This window comes from Eublepharis macularius, chromosome 3, assembly GCF_028583425.1.
Source record: "Eublepharis macularius isolate TG4126 chromosome 3, MPM_Emac_v1.0, whole genome shotgun sequence".
NCBI classification, from domain to species: domain Eukaryota; kingdom Metazoa; phylum Chordata; class Lepidosauria; order Squamata; family Eublepharidae; genus Eublepharis; species Eublepharis macularius.
The window spans coordinates 94031183-94048397 of record NC_072792.1 but is presented as its reverse complement, the minus strand read 5'-3'; the positions used below and the strand labels follow the sequence as shown (position 1 = coordinate 94048397).

At 40.1% G+C, this 17215-nt stretch overlaps 1 protein-coding gene across 2 annotated transcripts in view; it reads right to left on the bottom strand.

Moving 5' to 3' along the window:
- ERG (ETS transcription factor ERG) overlaps window positions 1-16486 on the bottom strand; it is a 130391-nt gene extending 113905 nt beyond the window's left edge. For both annotated transcript variants that reach the window (XM_054974344.1, XM_054974345.1), the window contains exon 1: window positions 16414-16486. In XM_054974344.1, coding sequence (XP_054830319.1) covers window positions 16414-16431 — 18 coding nt within the window. In that variant the 5' untranslated portion in view covers window positions 16432-16486. The remainder of the gene's footprint in view (window positions 1-16413) is intronic.
- Window positions 16487-17215: the final 729 nt, after the last annotated feature.

Below are 17215 nucleotides of genomic sequence, written 5' to 3'. Positions count from 1 at the left end.
CTCAGTCCACTCACTGGCCTGCTCAACCTGTGCTACTCATCCCCTTTGACCTCCGCCACCAGCAACTCTCCTCCTTGCCTTCACTCTGCTCCACTCCATCACTCCTACTCAACCCACACCCCAGTGGTCTTCCGAGCCATCCTTTATAGGGCTTTCTCTCCCCGTCCCGCCCTCCTTCCAGCAGTGTCCTGGGCTGCCTCAAGCTGTTGCAGCTGGGGTAGCTGATCTGGCTGCGTTGGCTAGCAACAGCTGTGCCTTGTTGTCTGGCTGCCAAACCTCTCTGGCTAAGCTGATTGCTGAAGGCAGGCCCAGCTGTTGCCCCTTGGCTGGCTGCCCAGCTCCTCCCATAGAATGCCTGGGGCTGCTCCACCTGGGGTTGCTTTGCTCCTCGCATTCCCTGAGCCAGGTTATTGCCTTCTAGCTGGTGCATAGGCTTGGGCGTGGCTCTGAGCTGTTGGGGCTGCTTCTCCTCCTCGTCAGGTAAGAGCTCTGTTTGGGCAGCTGCCGGGTCCCTATTCCCACTGCCTTTGCCCCCTCCCTCTGCTCTGCCTAGCTCCCTGTCCTCCCCCTGGAGGGTGGGTCTACTTGGCCTCCCCTTGCCCCTTCTAGCCCTCTGAGGCTTTGGAGCTTTGTCCCTTCCTCCTGGTACAGGCCGGTTCTGGCCTTGTTTGCCGGCCAGGGCAGCTGGACAGCTGTCTCCCAGCTGCCTTCCATTGCTTCCTCCCGGCGAGTCCGGGGGCTGTGCCTCAGACCCAGGACAAACTGGAAGTACAAGGTCAGGTCGCTCCCCATACTAGAGGAGGCAACTGATCTGGGGCCACCAGAAGACTCAGGTGCAGCTAACACCATTCATGACTCTTCTGAGGTTTGGCGAAATCCCTCCCTATCCCAGTTGTCAAGACAGCTGACAGATGCTGGGTCAAGGTAGAGCAGGAGGAGCTTCTTATCAGGGTACCTGGGAACACTGGCTACACTACATTAAATATTTATACTGCGATGCTGAGGTAATGTCTACATAACTAATAACTACATATACTATGGGCTTTTCTGCATGGGCCATTTTCTCTGGTTCTGGCCCTATACTGCTTCAGGTTTTCTGCTAAATTCCACATGCTTACCTCCCCCTTCAGATTAAGATGCAATGTTTTCAAGTTTTCTGTGACCGCTTTTCCACCAATGTTTTTCTTGACATGATTTGGAGTCAGATTTTTCTATCCTGCAGAATTTTCATTTTTCCCCCACTTCCACCCTGTGTTCCACCATCTTTTCAACCTTCCTGCTCACTTCCCACTGACTGGTCTTTCTTCCAAGTTCTACCACTCCCTCTCTCCTCCTCTCAGCTCCTCCTTTCCCCTTTCCCCCTCCTTTCCTAATGCCAAGATACACTGTATTTTTGAAAAAAACTTAAAAGCTATTATGCTATAAATGTTGGTATTATTGTATTATGAAAATTATCCCTCTCCCCCAGATGTTGACAGACAGACAGACAGATGAATTTATTGTATCTGGCCATAAGCCACATCAAACTAAAAACGTATTTACAGTTCTAAAATTTTAAAATTTCTAAAATTGCAACTTTCTCTAAAAGTTCACACCTGGACCCAGAAATTACCTTTCATTTCAACAGAATGCTTTCTTAAGAACCACATTTGCTCTTAATTTTTCTGGTCGCTGGAGCAAAAACTGTCATCCTGTTGGAAACCATGGGATCCACATCTGCCACCCCCAACGTTGCTCTTGCCTGTAAAACCTCATGTGCTGTCCATGATCCCATATGTTCCGAGGCGAGGCACCAAGCATAAACAAAAATGTCAACAGTATTATCATGGTGTGTCAAAGACAGATTTTTTTTTAAAACAAGCTTAATAACATCATAAAAATATAACAGAGTTATTTAGTGTTGTAGTTACATAGATCTCTTTTGGTTTTCAAAGGCTTGCTCTAGCTGTCTGACCAATAAGTTCCATGTTTGGGGTTACTCTGTGTGATCACTGCATGCCTGTCATGTTTTTTCTTTTCCTTTCAAAACCTTTTGTTTCTCTTTTGATTTTTTTGGTATTTGTATTGCTGCTGCCAGGCATGCATGTAGATCAAAGAATTGCCGAAGAGAGAAACTACAACCAATCCACTGAGGTTATAATCTGCCAGTTCTGAGCAGGAACTGGCAGTACTTCTGGGGCAGATGATTATCACATGAATCAGTGACAACAAAACCCCTTTAGGCAGTTCCATGGCACACAACTGAAACCACAAAACCTGGCTGCCTGAACCACAATGGCTACCAGAGGAGCTGGAACATTAAAGATTCTTTACCTCTGGATGTCATAATGCAATAACACAACTGGGCATGCACAAAAATAGAAAACAGGGGTGGTGATGTGATGGCACCAGTGATATCGACAGCGACACCAACAATGACTTTTATACCTTACCACAGAATCCTCTTTATTTCATGACAGTGCAGACAAAAAGGCTGATGTCACACCAACTGCACACCAGGATTCAAAGAAATGTGTGGAAAGGTAGGTGGCCAAACCAAATCTGATCCTTGAGGGCTGAATACTCAAAAAGAAAGGAGTTAATCACCCGTAAACAAACAAATAAATAAATTGAACCTCTGTATCCAGAAGTTTCCGTATTTGTTGACAGATTCTTATTAAGATTCTGATGTACTCCATTTCTGTAGCTTGAAGTAGCTCTATTGATATTCCATTTACTCCAGCTTTATTCTAATTTTTGATATTAGCAATTCATGATCTGTATTGCAATCAGCCCCTTGTCTTGTTTTAGCAGAGAGAATAGAACTTCTCCATCTTCTGCTTCCAATTATATAATCTGCTTCTTTTATTGGTCACTCAGTGATTTATTTTATTTTATTTATGTTATTTATATTCCACCTTTCTCACTGAGACTCAAGGCGGATTACATAGTGTGAGATTAGAACAATTAGTGGCAAGGACAAAGGCAGGCATTTCCATACAGTGTCAAGAACATTTCCGTAGATGCAGAGGAGTTAGCCGTGTTAGTCTGTGGTAGCAAAATCAAAAAGAGTCCAGTAGCACCTTTAAGACTAACCAATTTTATTGTAGCATAAGCTTTCGAGAATCACGTTCTCTTCGTCAGATGCATGATACAGAGACTGGTCAAATATAGAAGAGGAGGGAGGAGAAGGGGAGGAGAGAGAAGAGGCAATTAGGGGGGGAGGGGGAAGGTGCAACCAAAACATTCCTTTGCTAGTATATGTAAACATCTCCTTTTGGTGTGTGGATCAGTTGGCTTCAAAGGAGTTTGCCCTGTTAGTTTGTAGCAGCCAAACAGCTAGACCATCCAGCCAAACAGCTAGACCATCCAATTCCAATGTATGAGCCTTCGATAACCACAGCTCTCCTTGCCAGATGCATCTGACAAAGAGATCTGTTGTCCCCGAAAGCCCACGCCAGGTGCCACTGAGCTCCCACAGACCCCGCCTCTGTAAAGGAAATCTGTTACCTGTGATAATGTGATAACCATTCAGTCCCTATTCAGTCCCAGCTTGACAGAGTCAAATTTGCATATGAATTCACTGGCAGATGTTCACCAAAACCAGAGGAACTATTTATTGCACACTATTTACTGAACTACAGAACAAGAAGGAGAAGAAATTCTCAAAAATCCTGCATGCAACAGAGAACAAGAACACTTTGGATCCACCCAGCAACATCATCAATCTATCCAGCCATAAACTGAGCCCAGCAGAGGAATCTGTCCTCTCACGTGGACTATCTTTTTGCTCAGCCAGACCCACACAAACCAAACAACTTTGTGGAGACCTGGAGGCCTATTTCAGATGCCTAAGACTGAAAGAATTCTTCAACTACTCTGCTGAACAAAATGAGGAACAAAGCACTGAACAGACACCATCACAGCAGCCATCACCCTCCCAACCCAGCAATACACAATCATCGTTACAAAACTCCAGAAAAAAGAATTCCACATGGACACCCCCTGAGGGCCGGAATTCTTCATTGGACTTTTACATTGAATGCTTCCGTCGACGTGCCCAGGCTGAAATAATTGACAAACAACAACACCTAAAGCAGAACCTCAGCCATGCAGAAAGAGATGCCATAAACAGCCTCCAAAACAATTCTGGTATTGTAATCAAGGAAGCTGACAAAGGCGGAGCAGTTGTCATCATGGACAAACAAAACTACCTACAAGAAGCAGAAAGACAACTCTCCAATACAACATTCTATAAAATACTACCTTCTGACCCTACGGAGCAATACAAAAGAGAACTCAATAAAATATTAAAGACTCTTCCCGTGGACATACAAGAATGCATCCATACGGATACACCCAAGGAACCACGACCAGGAAGATTCTACCTACTACCAAATATTCATAAACCAGGTAACTCAGGACGCCCCATTGTTTCAGGAAGAGGCACTATCACAGTAGGAGTCTCAGGATACATGGACTCTATCCTCAGGCCCTATGCCACCAGCACACCCAGCTATTTACGGGACACCACTGACTTCCTCAGGAAAATACAGTCCATTGACAACCTACCAGATGACACCATCCTAGCAACCATGGATGTGGAGGCTTTATACACCAATATCCCACATGCAGATGGACTACTAGCCATAGGGAATACTATCCCAGACAAAACCACAGCACACCCCGCCACTGAACTTTGTCACTTCGTACTCACTCACAATTACTTTGAATTTGGTGACAACTTATATCTACAGATTAATGGCACAGCCATGGGCACATGCATGGTACCACAATATGCTAACATATTCATGGCGGACTTGGAACAACGCTTCCTCAGCTCCCATCCACCGGAACCACTACTATACTTAAGATTCCTGGATGACATCTTCATCATTTGGACCCATGGGAAGGAAGCTCTTGAGAGATTTCATCAGGACTTCAATAACTTTCACCCTACTATCAACCTAAGCCTGGACCACTCTACACAACAGGTACACTTCCTGGACACCACTGTACAACTACATAATGGACGGATAAATACCACCTTATAACAGAAACCAACAGACCGATACTCATATCTACATGCCTCCAGCTACCACCCTAAACATACCACTCGGTCTATTGTCTACAGCCAAGCCTTACGTTACAACCGTATCTGCTCCAATGCTCTTGACCGAGACTCACACTTAAGAGATTTACAACACGCATTTTTGGGACTACAGTACCCACCAAATGAAGTGAAGAAACAAATCAACAGGGCCAGACTAGTACCCAGAAACAGTCTGCTCCAGGACAAACCTAAAGGAACTAACAACAGAACACCACTGGTTGTCAGCTATAGCTCCCAGCTCAAACCCATCCAACGTATCATCAGTGAGCTACAACCCATCCTGGAAGATGATACCCCTCTCTCAGAAGCCCTGGGTGGAAGAACATTTCCATAAACCTTCGACAATATATTAAGAACATTTCCATAAACAATGTCATGGGATAAAAGAATATCAGTTTACAAAGATCTAGTATTAGCAAGGATCCAGTATGTGTTTGAGGAGTTGCTGAAACAGAATATAATCAATTCCAGGACTTACACTGAACAACGTAAAGCACAGGTGGAATATAGGAGTACATAGTTAAAGTAATAGATAGTATGTAAGGCAACATAATTTCCATGTATACAATCATCTTATGGGTTGCCTGAAGCATGTATTAGCAACGAACAGGTTGTTGGCATCACAAAATCCTATGAGTCGCTTTCCTGCTTCATTTCGTGACCCTAGTCCAAATTTTCCAACTATGTTTGATTCTGCTTTATCTCCTACCTTTGCATTCCAGTCACCTATGATTATCAGTGTATCTTGTTTATGTGTACGATCAATTTCTTTTTGGACACTTGTGGAAAAGTTTTTGATTTCTTCCTCCTCAGCAACTGTAATTGGAGCATAAATCTGAATGCTGATTATGCTAATAGGCTTCCCCTGATGTCTGATTCATATTACTTGGCCAGACTTTGCGTTGTAGCTCTTGACTGCTTGTGCTATGTCTCGCCTCACTATTAGAGCAACACTGTTTCTTTTTAGGTCATTTCCGCAGTAAAACGTTGGCCATTTCCACATGTTGTTAAAGCAACAGGCTACTTACTCAATGCTGGCATTATTTTTTTTTACAGATGCCTCCGATTTCAAAGCGGAAGCAGGCAGTTTGTCTTTCATCTGATCAGTGTCCTTGACCCGGCACAGGAAAGAGCGGGAAATCCTGGTCTGAGAAAAGACACTGATCAGACGAAAGACTGGGTGAGAGTCACACTCACAGCCTGCAGCACTTGGAATCAGCCCCAAGGTTTTGGAGAGGCAGGTAGGGGAGCAGGTTCTTCAATGAGTGACAGGAATGCCCTTTTGAAACCCCGCGAGAGGTCAGAAGGCCAATTGGAGATGATAGGAATGAAAGCACCCACAGACTTGAGGCAGAGCCATTTGAACACATCACTGCATTACAAAGATGCAAGTAGAACTTGGGTTGGACCTTGAGAGCCATGCTCTTGTCCTGGGGTGACACCCTCAGAATGGACTGATGGCCTGTGGGACCACAGAAACTGCTCCAGGGGCCATCATCCACCCCCTCCCACACCAGATTTTCCAAGTTCATCCCTGCCTCCACAAACAGCAAAAAGGAAGGTGAATCCATCTTCCTGGAGGAGAAGCCCAGGAGATCCCAAGATATCACTCCGCTTTGAAATCAGAGGCATCTGGAATCTGTAAAAAAAAATGCCAGCATTGAGTAAGTAGCACGTTGCTTTAACAACATGTGGAAACAGCTGCTGTGTGGTTTTCTGACTGAAAATGTCCTGAATCAGTCCACATTAGTTCACTCACACTCAGGACTGCAATGTTTAAACATTCTATTTCTTGTGTTATGATTTCTAGCTTACCTGGCTTCATACTTCTCACATTCCATGTTCCTATTGTGTGTTACAAAGCTTTGGATGTCCCTTTTGCATCTATTCACATTCGCAACTGGACATCCTTTTGGCTTTAATCCAGTCCCATCATTAAGAATAGCGCTATTCGTACTTTTCCTCAGCTCTTCCCCAGTAGCCAATTGAGTGTCATCTGACCTGGGAGGTCCTGTCTTCCAGCACTATATCTTTTTTTTTTCATTTTGGATTGTCTCATCATAGGGTTTTCAAGGTAAGAGATTAGCAGAAGTGGTTTACCATTGCCTTCTTCTGCTTCTCAGTACTAACCAGAGTTCACTGAAATGACACTGCTGTTGTCTGTGAAAGATACTCCGTCAGTGTTACCTTCCGCTGCTGCTGCCCAGTAGCTAACCTTCAAGAATTCCTCCATTCCCATCACCATTCGAACATTCAATTCTCTTCTGCTGATGTGACCATTGATTCCTGAAGGGGGTGGATGCATCTTAGTCTGCTGTCTCAGCTTTGACCATTCCACCTTCAGTGACTCTTCCAGGAGTTTAGACTCTTGACCAAGCCTGTGCTCCTGATGGTGTTCCTCTCCACTTCTCTGGCACACTCAACTTCCATCACCTCGTTAAGGTGTGTATCCACATCAACAAATATGGAAAACAAAACAGTGGTCCACAGACTGGAAATGCTCAGTCTATATTCCAATTCCAAGAAAAAAAAGGGGATGCTAAAGAGTGCAGCAACTACTGGACTATCACATTAATTTCCCATGCAACCAAAGTGATGCTCAAAATTCTACAGCAAAAACTCTTACCATACATGGAATGAGAAATACCAGATGTTCAAGCTGGATTCAGAAAAGGAAGAGGCACTAGAGATCACACTGCAAATTTACAATGACTAATGGAACGTACTAGGGAATTTCAGAAGAAAAGCAGCCTGTGTTTTATACATCACAGCAAAGCTTTTGACTGTGGATCATGAAAAGCTATGGAGAGTCTTAAAAGAAATGGGGGTGCCACAATATCTGATTGTTTTAATGTGCAACCTGTACTCTGGACAAGAGGCTACTTTCAGGACAGAATATGGGGGAACAGAATGGTTTCCAATTAGCACGGGTGTCAGACAAGGATGCATATTATCTCCCTACCTGTTCAACTTCTATGCAGAGCATATCATAAGGAAAACTGGATTAGATCTAGAAGGAGTAACAAATGATGGAAGGAACATTAACAATTTGAGATATGCAGATGACACCACGTTACTGGCAGAAAATAGTGAAGAAATTAGAAGAAGACTGAGACTTGGGAGAGAAGCTGTAAGGGTAAGATAAGATCCTTAAAGATAAAGATGTCTATGGATGTGAAAGCTGGACAGTGAAAAAAAGCTGACAGGAAGAAAAATGATTCATTTGAAATGTGGTGCTGGAGAAGAGTTTTGCGGATACCATGGACAGCCAAAAAGACAAGTGGGTATTAGATCAAATCAAGCCTGAATTCTCCCTGGAAGCTAAAATGACAAAACTAAGGCTATAATACTTGAGTCACATCATGAGAAGACACGATTCTCTGGAAGTCAATAATGCTAGGAAAAGTGGAAGGCGGTAGGAAAAGAGGAAGACCTAAAACGAGAAGGCTTGATTCAATAAATGAATCCATGTCTTCCAGTTTGCAGGATCTGAGCAAGTCTGTTAGTGATAGGATGTTTTGGAAGTCTTTCATTTATATGGTCACCATAGGTTGGAGGCGACTTGACGGCACATAGCATACACATCCACAAGTAGTAATCAGTGCTGCAGAGCAACAACAGGGGGAAGTTTTGGCCTCTTTGACCTGTCTGTAGGACTTCTGGGGGCATCTGGATGGCCACTCTGTGGCACAGGAGTCTGGACAAGAGAGGCCATTGGTCTAATCCAGTACAGTTGCTGTTCAACCCATATGGTCTCACTGAAAAGAATAGAGAGTGAGCAGTAGCTAGGCTCGGATGGAGTTTTCTTAGTACCATGTGTTGCTAGCTATGGCACTCTGACACAACACAAAAAGTGGCAGAAAGCAAGGGCTACAACTTCACTGATTAAAAACTAAGGAATAACCCAGCCCAAGATTAGCACTTTCTATCCTATTAATTTCAACAAAAGAAATGTAAGCATGTACAGAACTCTCCAATGGAAATCAACTGGACATGAAAATGTAATATTGACTATTGCTTCTCAATTTAACTGTCTCCTGGTCCCAGTGCAGGCAACTATTTTGCAATTTTTGTTACACGGGGCAACTTTCTGTGAGGATGTCAATAAATAATGGAGAAAAAAATTGAAAAGAATCACTGCCAAGCTTGAACACGGGACTGATGAATCCTTTTTAAAAAGTTATAGCTGAGAGGGAAATTTTTGTAATATTCTCAAGTTTAATGTTCCTCAGATGATCCTGTTAACTTATAATGTAGAGTGTAAAGACAATACACTGCAAATGAATTCTATTTTGAAAGGCTTGTGTTATCCACCACACTTTGTATGAAAAAGTGAAGCCTCCTATATTTGGTAATGGCTAGATTGTATTCTTAATAACATGGGCCCAACCAATTTAAAAACAAAATTACCTTACCTACTTTGGCATCCTGTATGCTTTGACCAAAACTGCAGTGACATCCCTATATTACTAATGTAGATTAAAACATTCACAAAGAAGAGGTATATTGAACTGAGGTACTTACAGAGCAAATAGCTCTAGATGGCTCAAGAAAGCAAGCCAGTCCTTGTGCTAAGGGTCTGTGAAACATTCTTGCATGATGGTGCAATTGAATCCTTATGCCACCTGGCTAATTGCAATTACATGCCTTATGCTAATGCAATGCTATTGCAGCACAGTGTAATTGTTATACTGTCATTTCTCCATCTATGTAAGAAATATGCAATTTAACTATGTTGGCATAAGGGTGGAAGGGTGGAGACTGGAAAAGTGGTGAGTTTAGTTTGCATCCTATTTTCCCTCAGGGTTACATGCCACATTCCCTGGCAACATAAAATTATGATAGCAAAGTAATTCTTGTAATTGAGTAAAAACACTCCCATAGGAATAAATAGAGAATGTATCCTCCACCCAGTAAGCTATATTAGAGGACCAGATATCCCAGCACAAAGCAGGAGAGAACAGAACTGGGACAGGAACATCTGTGGCTTAGCATCTTCCTCACCCCTTTATGCAGGTACATTTAAAGCTTGAACTAAAGGGACTGAGCAAAAAGGCTGTTTGCTTGTGGCTCTTAGATTGTTGTCCTGTAAACTGAGAGACAGCATGTCCTACAACAACAGATCATAATCAGTTTGGTTCAGCTTGCCTGGAGATTTTGCTACCTGAACACTGATAAAGGAGAGACAGGCTACCATTTTACATAACTCCCTTTCTGGAATTTGTTCTATATGGAATGTCTCAAGAACAGAACATATTTCCTCCTTGCAGAAGAAATTCTGCATCCTCTTTGTTTTTTTCCCCCTGTCTGCTTATATAAACAGTATTTTGTTGATTTAAATTGTATTTTTGTTAGCTGCTTTGAGTTTCCATTTGGGAGGAAAATGAAATAAAGTGCAAAATTGTTACATAAGGAAACAAATAAGAACAAATAGTACCAGGAACATAAGAGCACAGGCATAGAGCACAGTTCCAATATATCAAGATGCAGGAAGGGACTACACATTATGCGTGTCTAAAGGATTATGAAAACACATGGGGACTTTGATTGTGAGAACCTTTGGCAAATGAGCGATTGTTGTGCTCTTCCTTATCCAAGTGATTCCTTTCCCTTTACTTGTTCCTTCGCACAGAAACCAACACAGGCAAGCACAATTTCATTAGACACAATTTCATGTCTCTGCATGAAAACTTTCCCCGCAAAGAGGGCCCTAAGAGGGCCAATTCACACATTACAGAGTACACAAGCTGCTCAAGTCCCACCCCAATGTATTACGTAACAGTCTCATGTGAGTTGCAGGTTCATCTCATTTCTTGAATTTGTAATACTCAGTTTGCATCACAACTACAGAAAGCAGGGAGAAGGGGCTTATCATTCCCCCTGCACCATTTACCTGATCTGAAATGGAACAAGAGGGTGCTCTTTGGCCTATTGGGGAAACCCCTCTTTATACATGCCCCAATCCCATATGCAGGTACCAAGGAGAAGTGGCCAATCACATGTAACTGCTACTCAGGACACAGGGAGGGAAGCTTGGACCCAACCTGTGTATTCCCTAGTATGTGAATCCTGCCACTGTATTTCCTACATGCAGGATTCCAGCAGGCTATGGAGCTATTTTGATTGGAATTACAGTCCTTACTTCTTTGAGTGGCCTTGGTGTTTTCTTTGGTGCAAAGTGGCTTTGGAGGTTGCTGCTATTTGGGTTGCCAGGGGAACTTAAACACTTGTTTGAGATGCGAGTGAGACCTAATACTTTAGCTTCAGGCTTCCCTCTTAATCTCTGAGCGATGACATTTCCAAGATCTGGGGTATGTAAGAGTTATGGAATAAACAAGTAACCTCCTTATGGTGTTCATGTAATCACTGTAGGTTGATTCGTGTCTTTGATACATGGCTACTATAAGGACACTGGAGAAAACATAAGTGATGTGTGGCAACAGAGTTGCTAGGGGCTATATGACAATTGCTGACATAGCTGCATTGTCTCATTCTCTACTGCTTTGACTGTGCTTTTGATCTTGCTACTGGGAGAGCTTAGGATATCAACTACCTACACTGGTGTAAGAGCCAGAGTAGTGACAATTATCTGTAGGATTTCCCAAGCTGTGATGACTCCTTCCAAAACCAAAAAATACCTTCAAATCCCACACATGAGGAAACTATTTCAATTGGATTTAAATATGGGATAGCTGTGATATTCTCCCCCCCCCCTATTTCCTTTCAACTTATTGAATTCTCTATAAAAATGATTCCTTCAACATGGTAAACAGCACTTAGCTGAACTATGCTAATCATATTTATTTATATTACCAACAATCATCTAAAAATAAGAAACTATTTTTTCTCAGCATTTTCAAGAGCCTTCATGTGTATTATTGTAAAGTATAATCTTGTGAATAGGCCTGTTGAAATCTCTTGGGAAAATATTATGCATAAAGACAATGTTATTTCTTTTTTAAAATAATTCAAGGACTAGACATTTCTTATCCTCTTTTCTCTACTTGGAAAAATCTCATTTAAATGAAAAACCAAGAAACAGCATCAAATTCATCGCTGGTATAATCAGCAATAGGCTAGCACTAAATTTAATAGTTATTTGATAAACAATTCAAGCATTCCTGCTACATACATCAAATACAGTGCTGAAAATTCCTGCTTATGGCCTCTAAAGCGGAAATAGTTAAGGCCTGATCCTTACTTTAAAAACAGTCGAGGACAAAAAATATTTATATAAAGTCAAAGCAAATGCACCATCTAAATAAAATGAAAGCAATTTTACTCACTTGAAAAGCAAATTCCTACCAAATGTGATGTGGCCAACATTTTACAAGCCCAAAGAAATGAACACTTGCCTATTCAATTGTGCATCCTGATATTTCCATGGGAGCAAAATCCAGCTATTTTGTGGTTGTACCCATGGATGTCGCAACTGCCATTTATCTTGTTAAAGTTAGATGTGTGTAAGTGGATTGAACTAACGGAGAATGATAAAAATAACAGAGGAAGTGTATAAGCTTGTTTCTATGCAAATGTGTATATAGTAACTTTTCGAATAAGGGGAGGGAAATAACTGATAATATTTAACTCTGCTCTATTGCAGTCACACACCTCTAAATATAATCTTTTTTTCAGCTCTCAAAATGCAGTGCCATCTGCTTTTTATTAATGCAATTTAGTGCAGCCTAAGAAAAATAAACAGGGTTAACTGTGGGCTAACTATGAAGATACATTTTCTATAAAAGAATATGACAAAAATTAGTGAGTTCTTTTACTGAATTTATAACCTGAATTGATTTCAACACTATAGCAATTAAGCAGGAAATCAACTATATAACACCTCAAATATTCCCATCACAAATATGTAGGAATCTTTTTAAAACTTAGATAGCAGAACAGCCAACCCAACCACAAAAAAAGGAAAGCAGCAATTAAAAGCTAACTGGGTATATGTCTGAGGCAGATTAGCTTGAGCCAACTATCCACAAATGTAATCAGCAACCCATTTGCAGTATATGCAGTACTAACTAAGCAGCCTTTTATCACAATACTGTAATTGCACCAGCAGCAAAAGAAGCAAAATACCAGGGCCAACTGAGAGGGGGTGGGGGGAATCAAACAGAAATTAAGAATTTTTCTATTTGCCATTCATTCCTTCACTTTTGAGTGGCAGGAAAAAATAAGCAGCAAAATAGCTGTCCTTACTCTAATCAGGTAGCAAGACTGAATGTTTGGGTAAGTAGGAAGGAAAATCGATTGCTTTCCATTTATGTTATATGGATTACAAAGAGTATGTAAACTTTGGGTTTATATTTACTACACAGTATGTCTTCACCTCCTGTATGGCAAAAAGGCCATAAGCCTTTCCAGTTGATATGCAGATAGAACTCCTGTACTTTTGAAAGAGCATTTAAATTAGACTGCAAAAAGTCGTATCCCTAATGTGACTATCCCCCTTAGATGTTATAAAGTAGATATGGATAATTAACAGGATATGCAGGAATCCACTTAAGAAATAGGAGGAATTCCACTTCTTTTTATCAAGCAACTAATATTTTATGATCATCTGATAAAACTTTCAGTCCTTCAAAAGCAACTGGTGTTAAATATTTTTCAGAGATATGATGGTAAAACACAGATAATGCTTTTCCAGTCTGAGCTTGGATCCAGACACAAGAAGAAGGGAAACTTTTGCTGAACTCTCCCCCCACAATGAAATACCTCTGATCCTCCCTAAGCTATTCTTAGTGGGTTCCTTTCTTCCAGGAGCAGCATTTTGAGTTGCCCATGGGAAAGAAAAATCAGAGAAAAATCACAAACACACTCCTTTGTATGTGTGGAAATGTAGGCAGGATCCAGCCCTATGTCTATTATGTACCAAGGCTGCAGCTTGTAACACACCTGGGAACTTTCTCAGAATTTCTACAAAAATTGATGAAACTATCCATTATAGCATTATAACATCCTAGTATTAATACCCTAACCATATTTCTGGGACACTAAAACCAGAGTAAATTGTATTTTTAACAGCAGTTGATTAGATTTTAGTTTTTTTTCCCTATAGACAGTGATCATTAGATAAAAAAGATCAGTTGCCAAGTATAAAAACTGAGGACGTGGCTTATTGTACTTTTTAAAGTACAGATGATATTGAACCAACCCTAATATATTTAATACTTGGATATTGTTGTCATCACTCTAATAAAACCAAAGCAGTTTAATAAAAGCTGGTTTAGCCCTCTTTGATTTTAGTAAGACTAAGCTGTCTTAAACACACTTCTACAGATTTAAGCAAGCAATTATTTAAATAACTTATCTGATTACTACAGTACATGAAAGAAGAATGTAATTGATCCAGACAAAAGATTATCTTTTTACAGGAATGTTTTCTAAGTGTTTCCTATTTTCATTATAATATTTTACATTTGTATGTCTATAAACTGTACCTGCAATTTCCAACTGTAAATAAAGTTGATCTAAAGAATGAACAATGTACAAATGAACAGGTGGTGAACACATATAATTCATTTGCAAAAACCCCAAGAATGTGACCTAGAATATAGCTTTATATTGACAAAACCAGAAGCTAACAAAATACAAAAGCATCACACTGTTCTATTACTTGGCTGCTAACATTTTTCTACATAGCAGAGTTAGTAAAGGGCCATGGCTGGAGTGCACGCATGTCACAATTTTAATTTTAACTCTATAAAAGTGGCCTAAACCCCCCACTAACCAATTACAACTACTAATAGATACAACCTATTTAAATTAGTTATATAGATCTAATTTAATGAAGGATACCACCTGTAAACTAATTTTTATCATGTTCTGCAAGAGATCCTTATAGAAACTACATATGTATAAATTTTACTCTAGGTGCCTTGAGATTTCCATAATGCTTAAGATGCAGAATGCCATTATATTGACAGTAAGGTCAACAGAAATTATTCAGATTTGGCTGCACAGATTAGACATTTTTTTGATGGACTGCCATGCAAAGCAAATTTGGATTTTAACCTCAATAGAAAGAATTATGAAAACATCACTGATTATAAAAGAGAAAGGAAAGGTTATTTCAAGACAAACAATTAAAATTTCAATAGCAGACATTTTTCAGTATTAAAAAAGCATTGATAGACTATTATATTACCTTAGAAAATGAAGTAAAGATTAAAAAATAAGAAAATCTCTAGCTTAAATAATTTACAGTACAATCCTATGCATGTTTAATGAGTACCACTGAGTTTAACAAGTCTTCTCTTAATAAGCATGTTTAGGAGTACAGCCTTAAAGAGCATCTCTAAGTGGATCTACTCAGAAATACTGACTTTTTTCAATGGGGCTCACACTCAGGAAAGTGCTCTTAGGATCACAGTCAGTTGTTATAATTTTGTTGCTGTTAATATAAATGTAAATATCTCAATTCACTGAGAAATGTATGAAAGTGTTTAAAGCTTTATATGAATGAAATCTGTAAGTAAATGGAAAATCTCCCATTCATATAAATCCTGTTTCATTTTCATCAGGCTTTAAATTACACGTCTTGTTACTTTAACATCTAATCACAGCTTATTGTCACACATACATGTAACTACTAGTTATTGAAAGTCATACTTCGGAAGTATCAATTTAACTGGACAACAAAATACTCTAAAACTCAGTAAAACTGTCATGCAAGAGTTATTTTCTAAAGCGACTCAGAAATGGGAGTCACAAACTTAGGAGAATTTTATTACTTTTAATGTTCCTTAAAAACATATACCTTAAGAAAGCAACTGAATTACTACCATTATGAACATTTAACATATTTCTTGTATATTAGAAACAATACCAATAAAACTAAATCAACAATATCCAAATCAGAGCTAGTGTTCCTTTATTCCAATTTACATATATTTATAATCATGTAAACAAAGGAAATTTTCAAAAGTATCCAAAACTGTGTCATTTTTAATGCCCAATAATTACTTTTCCCTGTTACGGCTGTCCAGATTCTAATCCAGATACATATCCAAATTTGTTTAAATGATGTCAACAAGAAAATTCAGGTCTTCCCTCAGGGCTTTGCAAGTATAATCCACAGCACTGATCAGTGAATTTAAAAAAAACACCCAATTTTTTCTGAGTTTCAAGTTTTTAAGCCTTGTGGACAGTTGGAATAGGAAAAAGGAAATTTACTAGGCAGTACAAAGGAAATCTTCTTGTCCTCTATTGTGGCTGTGGGGGTGTTGCCCAGTTCTACACATTGCTGTTCGAAAAGGAAATCAACAAGTATTATTTTTTTTAAGAGGCTAATAAAAAGACATTCCCTTTCTTACCTTAATAGTGCTCGCCATAATGTGATCTAGCTTATTGATTGCTAATAATTGTCAATAATAATTATTGCTTCACCCTGACCAGAAAGAAGTTTTTATGAAGTTATTTAGAGCGGATGAGATTGTGCTAACTCTGGGAAATGAAGTCAGCGAGTGACAGGAAGAGGTTTCTATTGGTCCTGGCTACTGCAGTTTGAAGAAACAGGATATTTGGGAGCTAAGAGATAAGAGGTCCTAAAACAATGTTGTTTTTCTTACCGATATGCAGCTACAAGATTTTTTTTTTAATGTCAATTGGCTATGACAGTGTCGGCAGGTGTGATACGATGTGCAGTAAATATGGTCTGCCACACTGAAGCAGGATGCAGATGTTTCATGAACTGGGCCAAGACTGATATGGGGCTCCGCAGGGAATTACATGTTTAGGGCCATAGTTAGATTTGGGGTAAATTGTTGCAACCTTATTGACATTAATGAAAGGTGGCATGTCTACAACATGTCTTACCATTAACTTAGTGCCTAGAGTCAGTTGTTTATAACCTTTCAGACCTACTTGAATGTGATTATTAGCAACATACCAAGACTCAGAATAGAATATCAAGCAAGTCTGAGGGTGTGTTGAGGGGGAGAGAGACAGTGTTATAACAAGGAAAATGGCCCTTGCCTTCAGAGATGTGTAGCAGTTCTGCAGAGTAGTTAGACAACTAATACAGTGTTGAATTAACAGCACTGGATCTTTCATGCTATCATGCCTTCGTGATGGCTCTTCTCGCTTTCCACTAAAGGAAGATTTTGTTCAACTGAA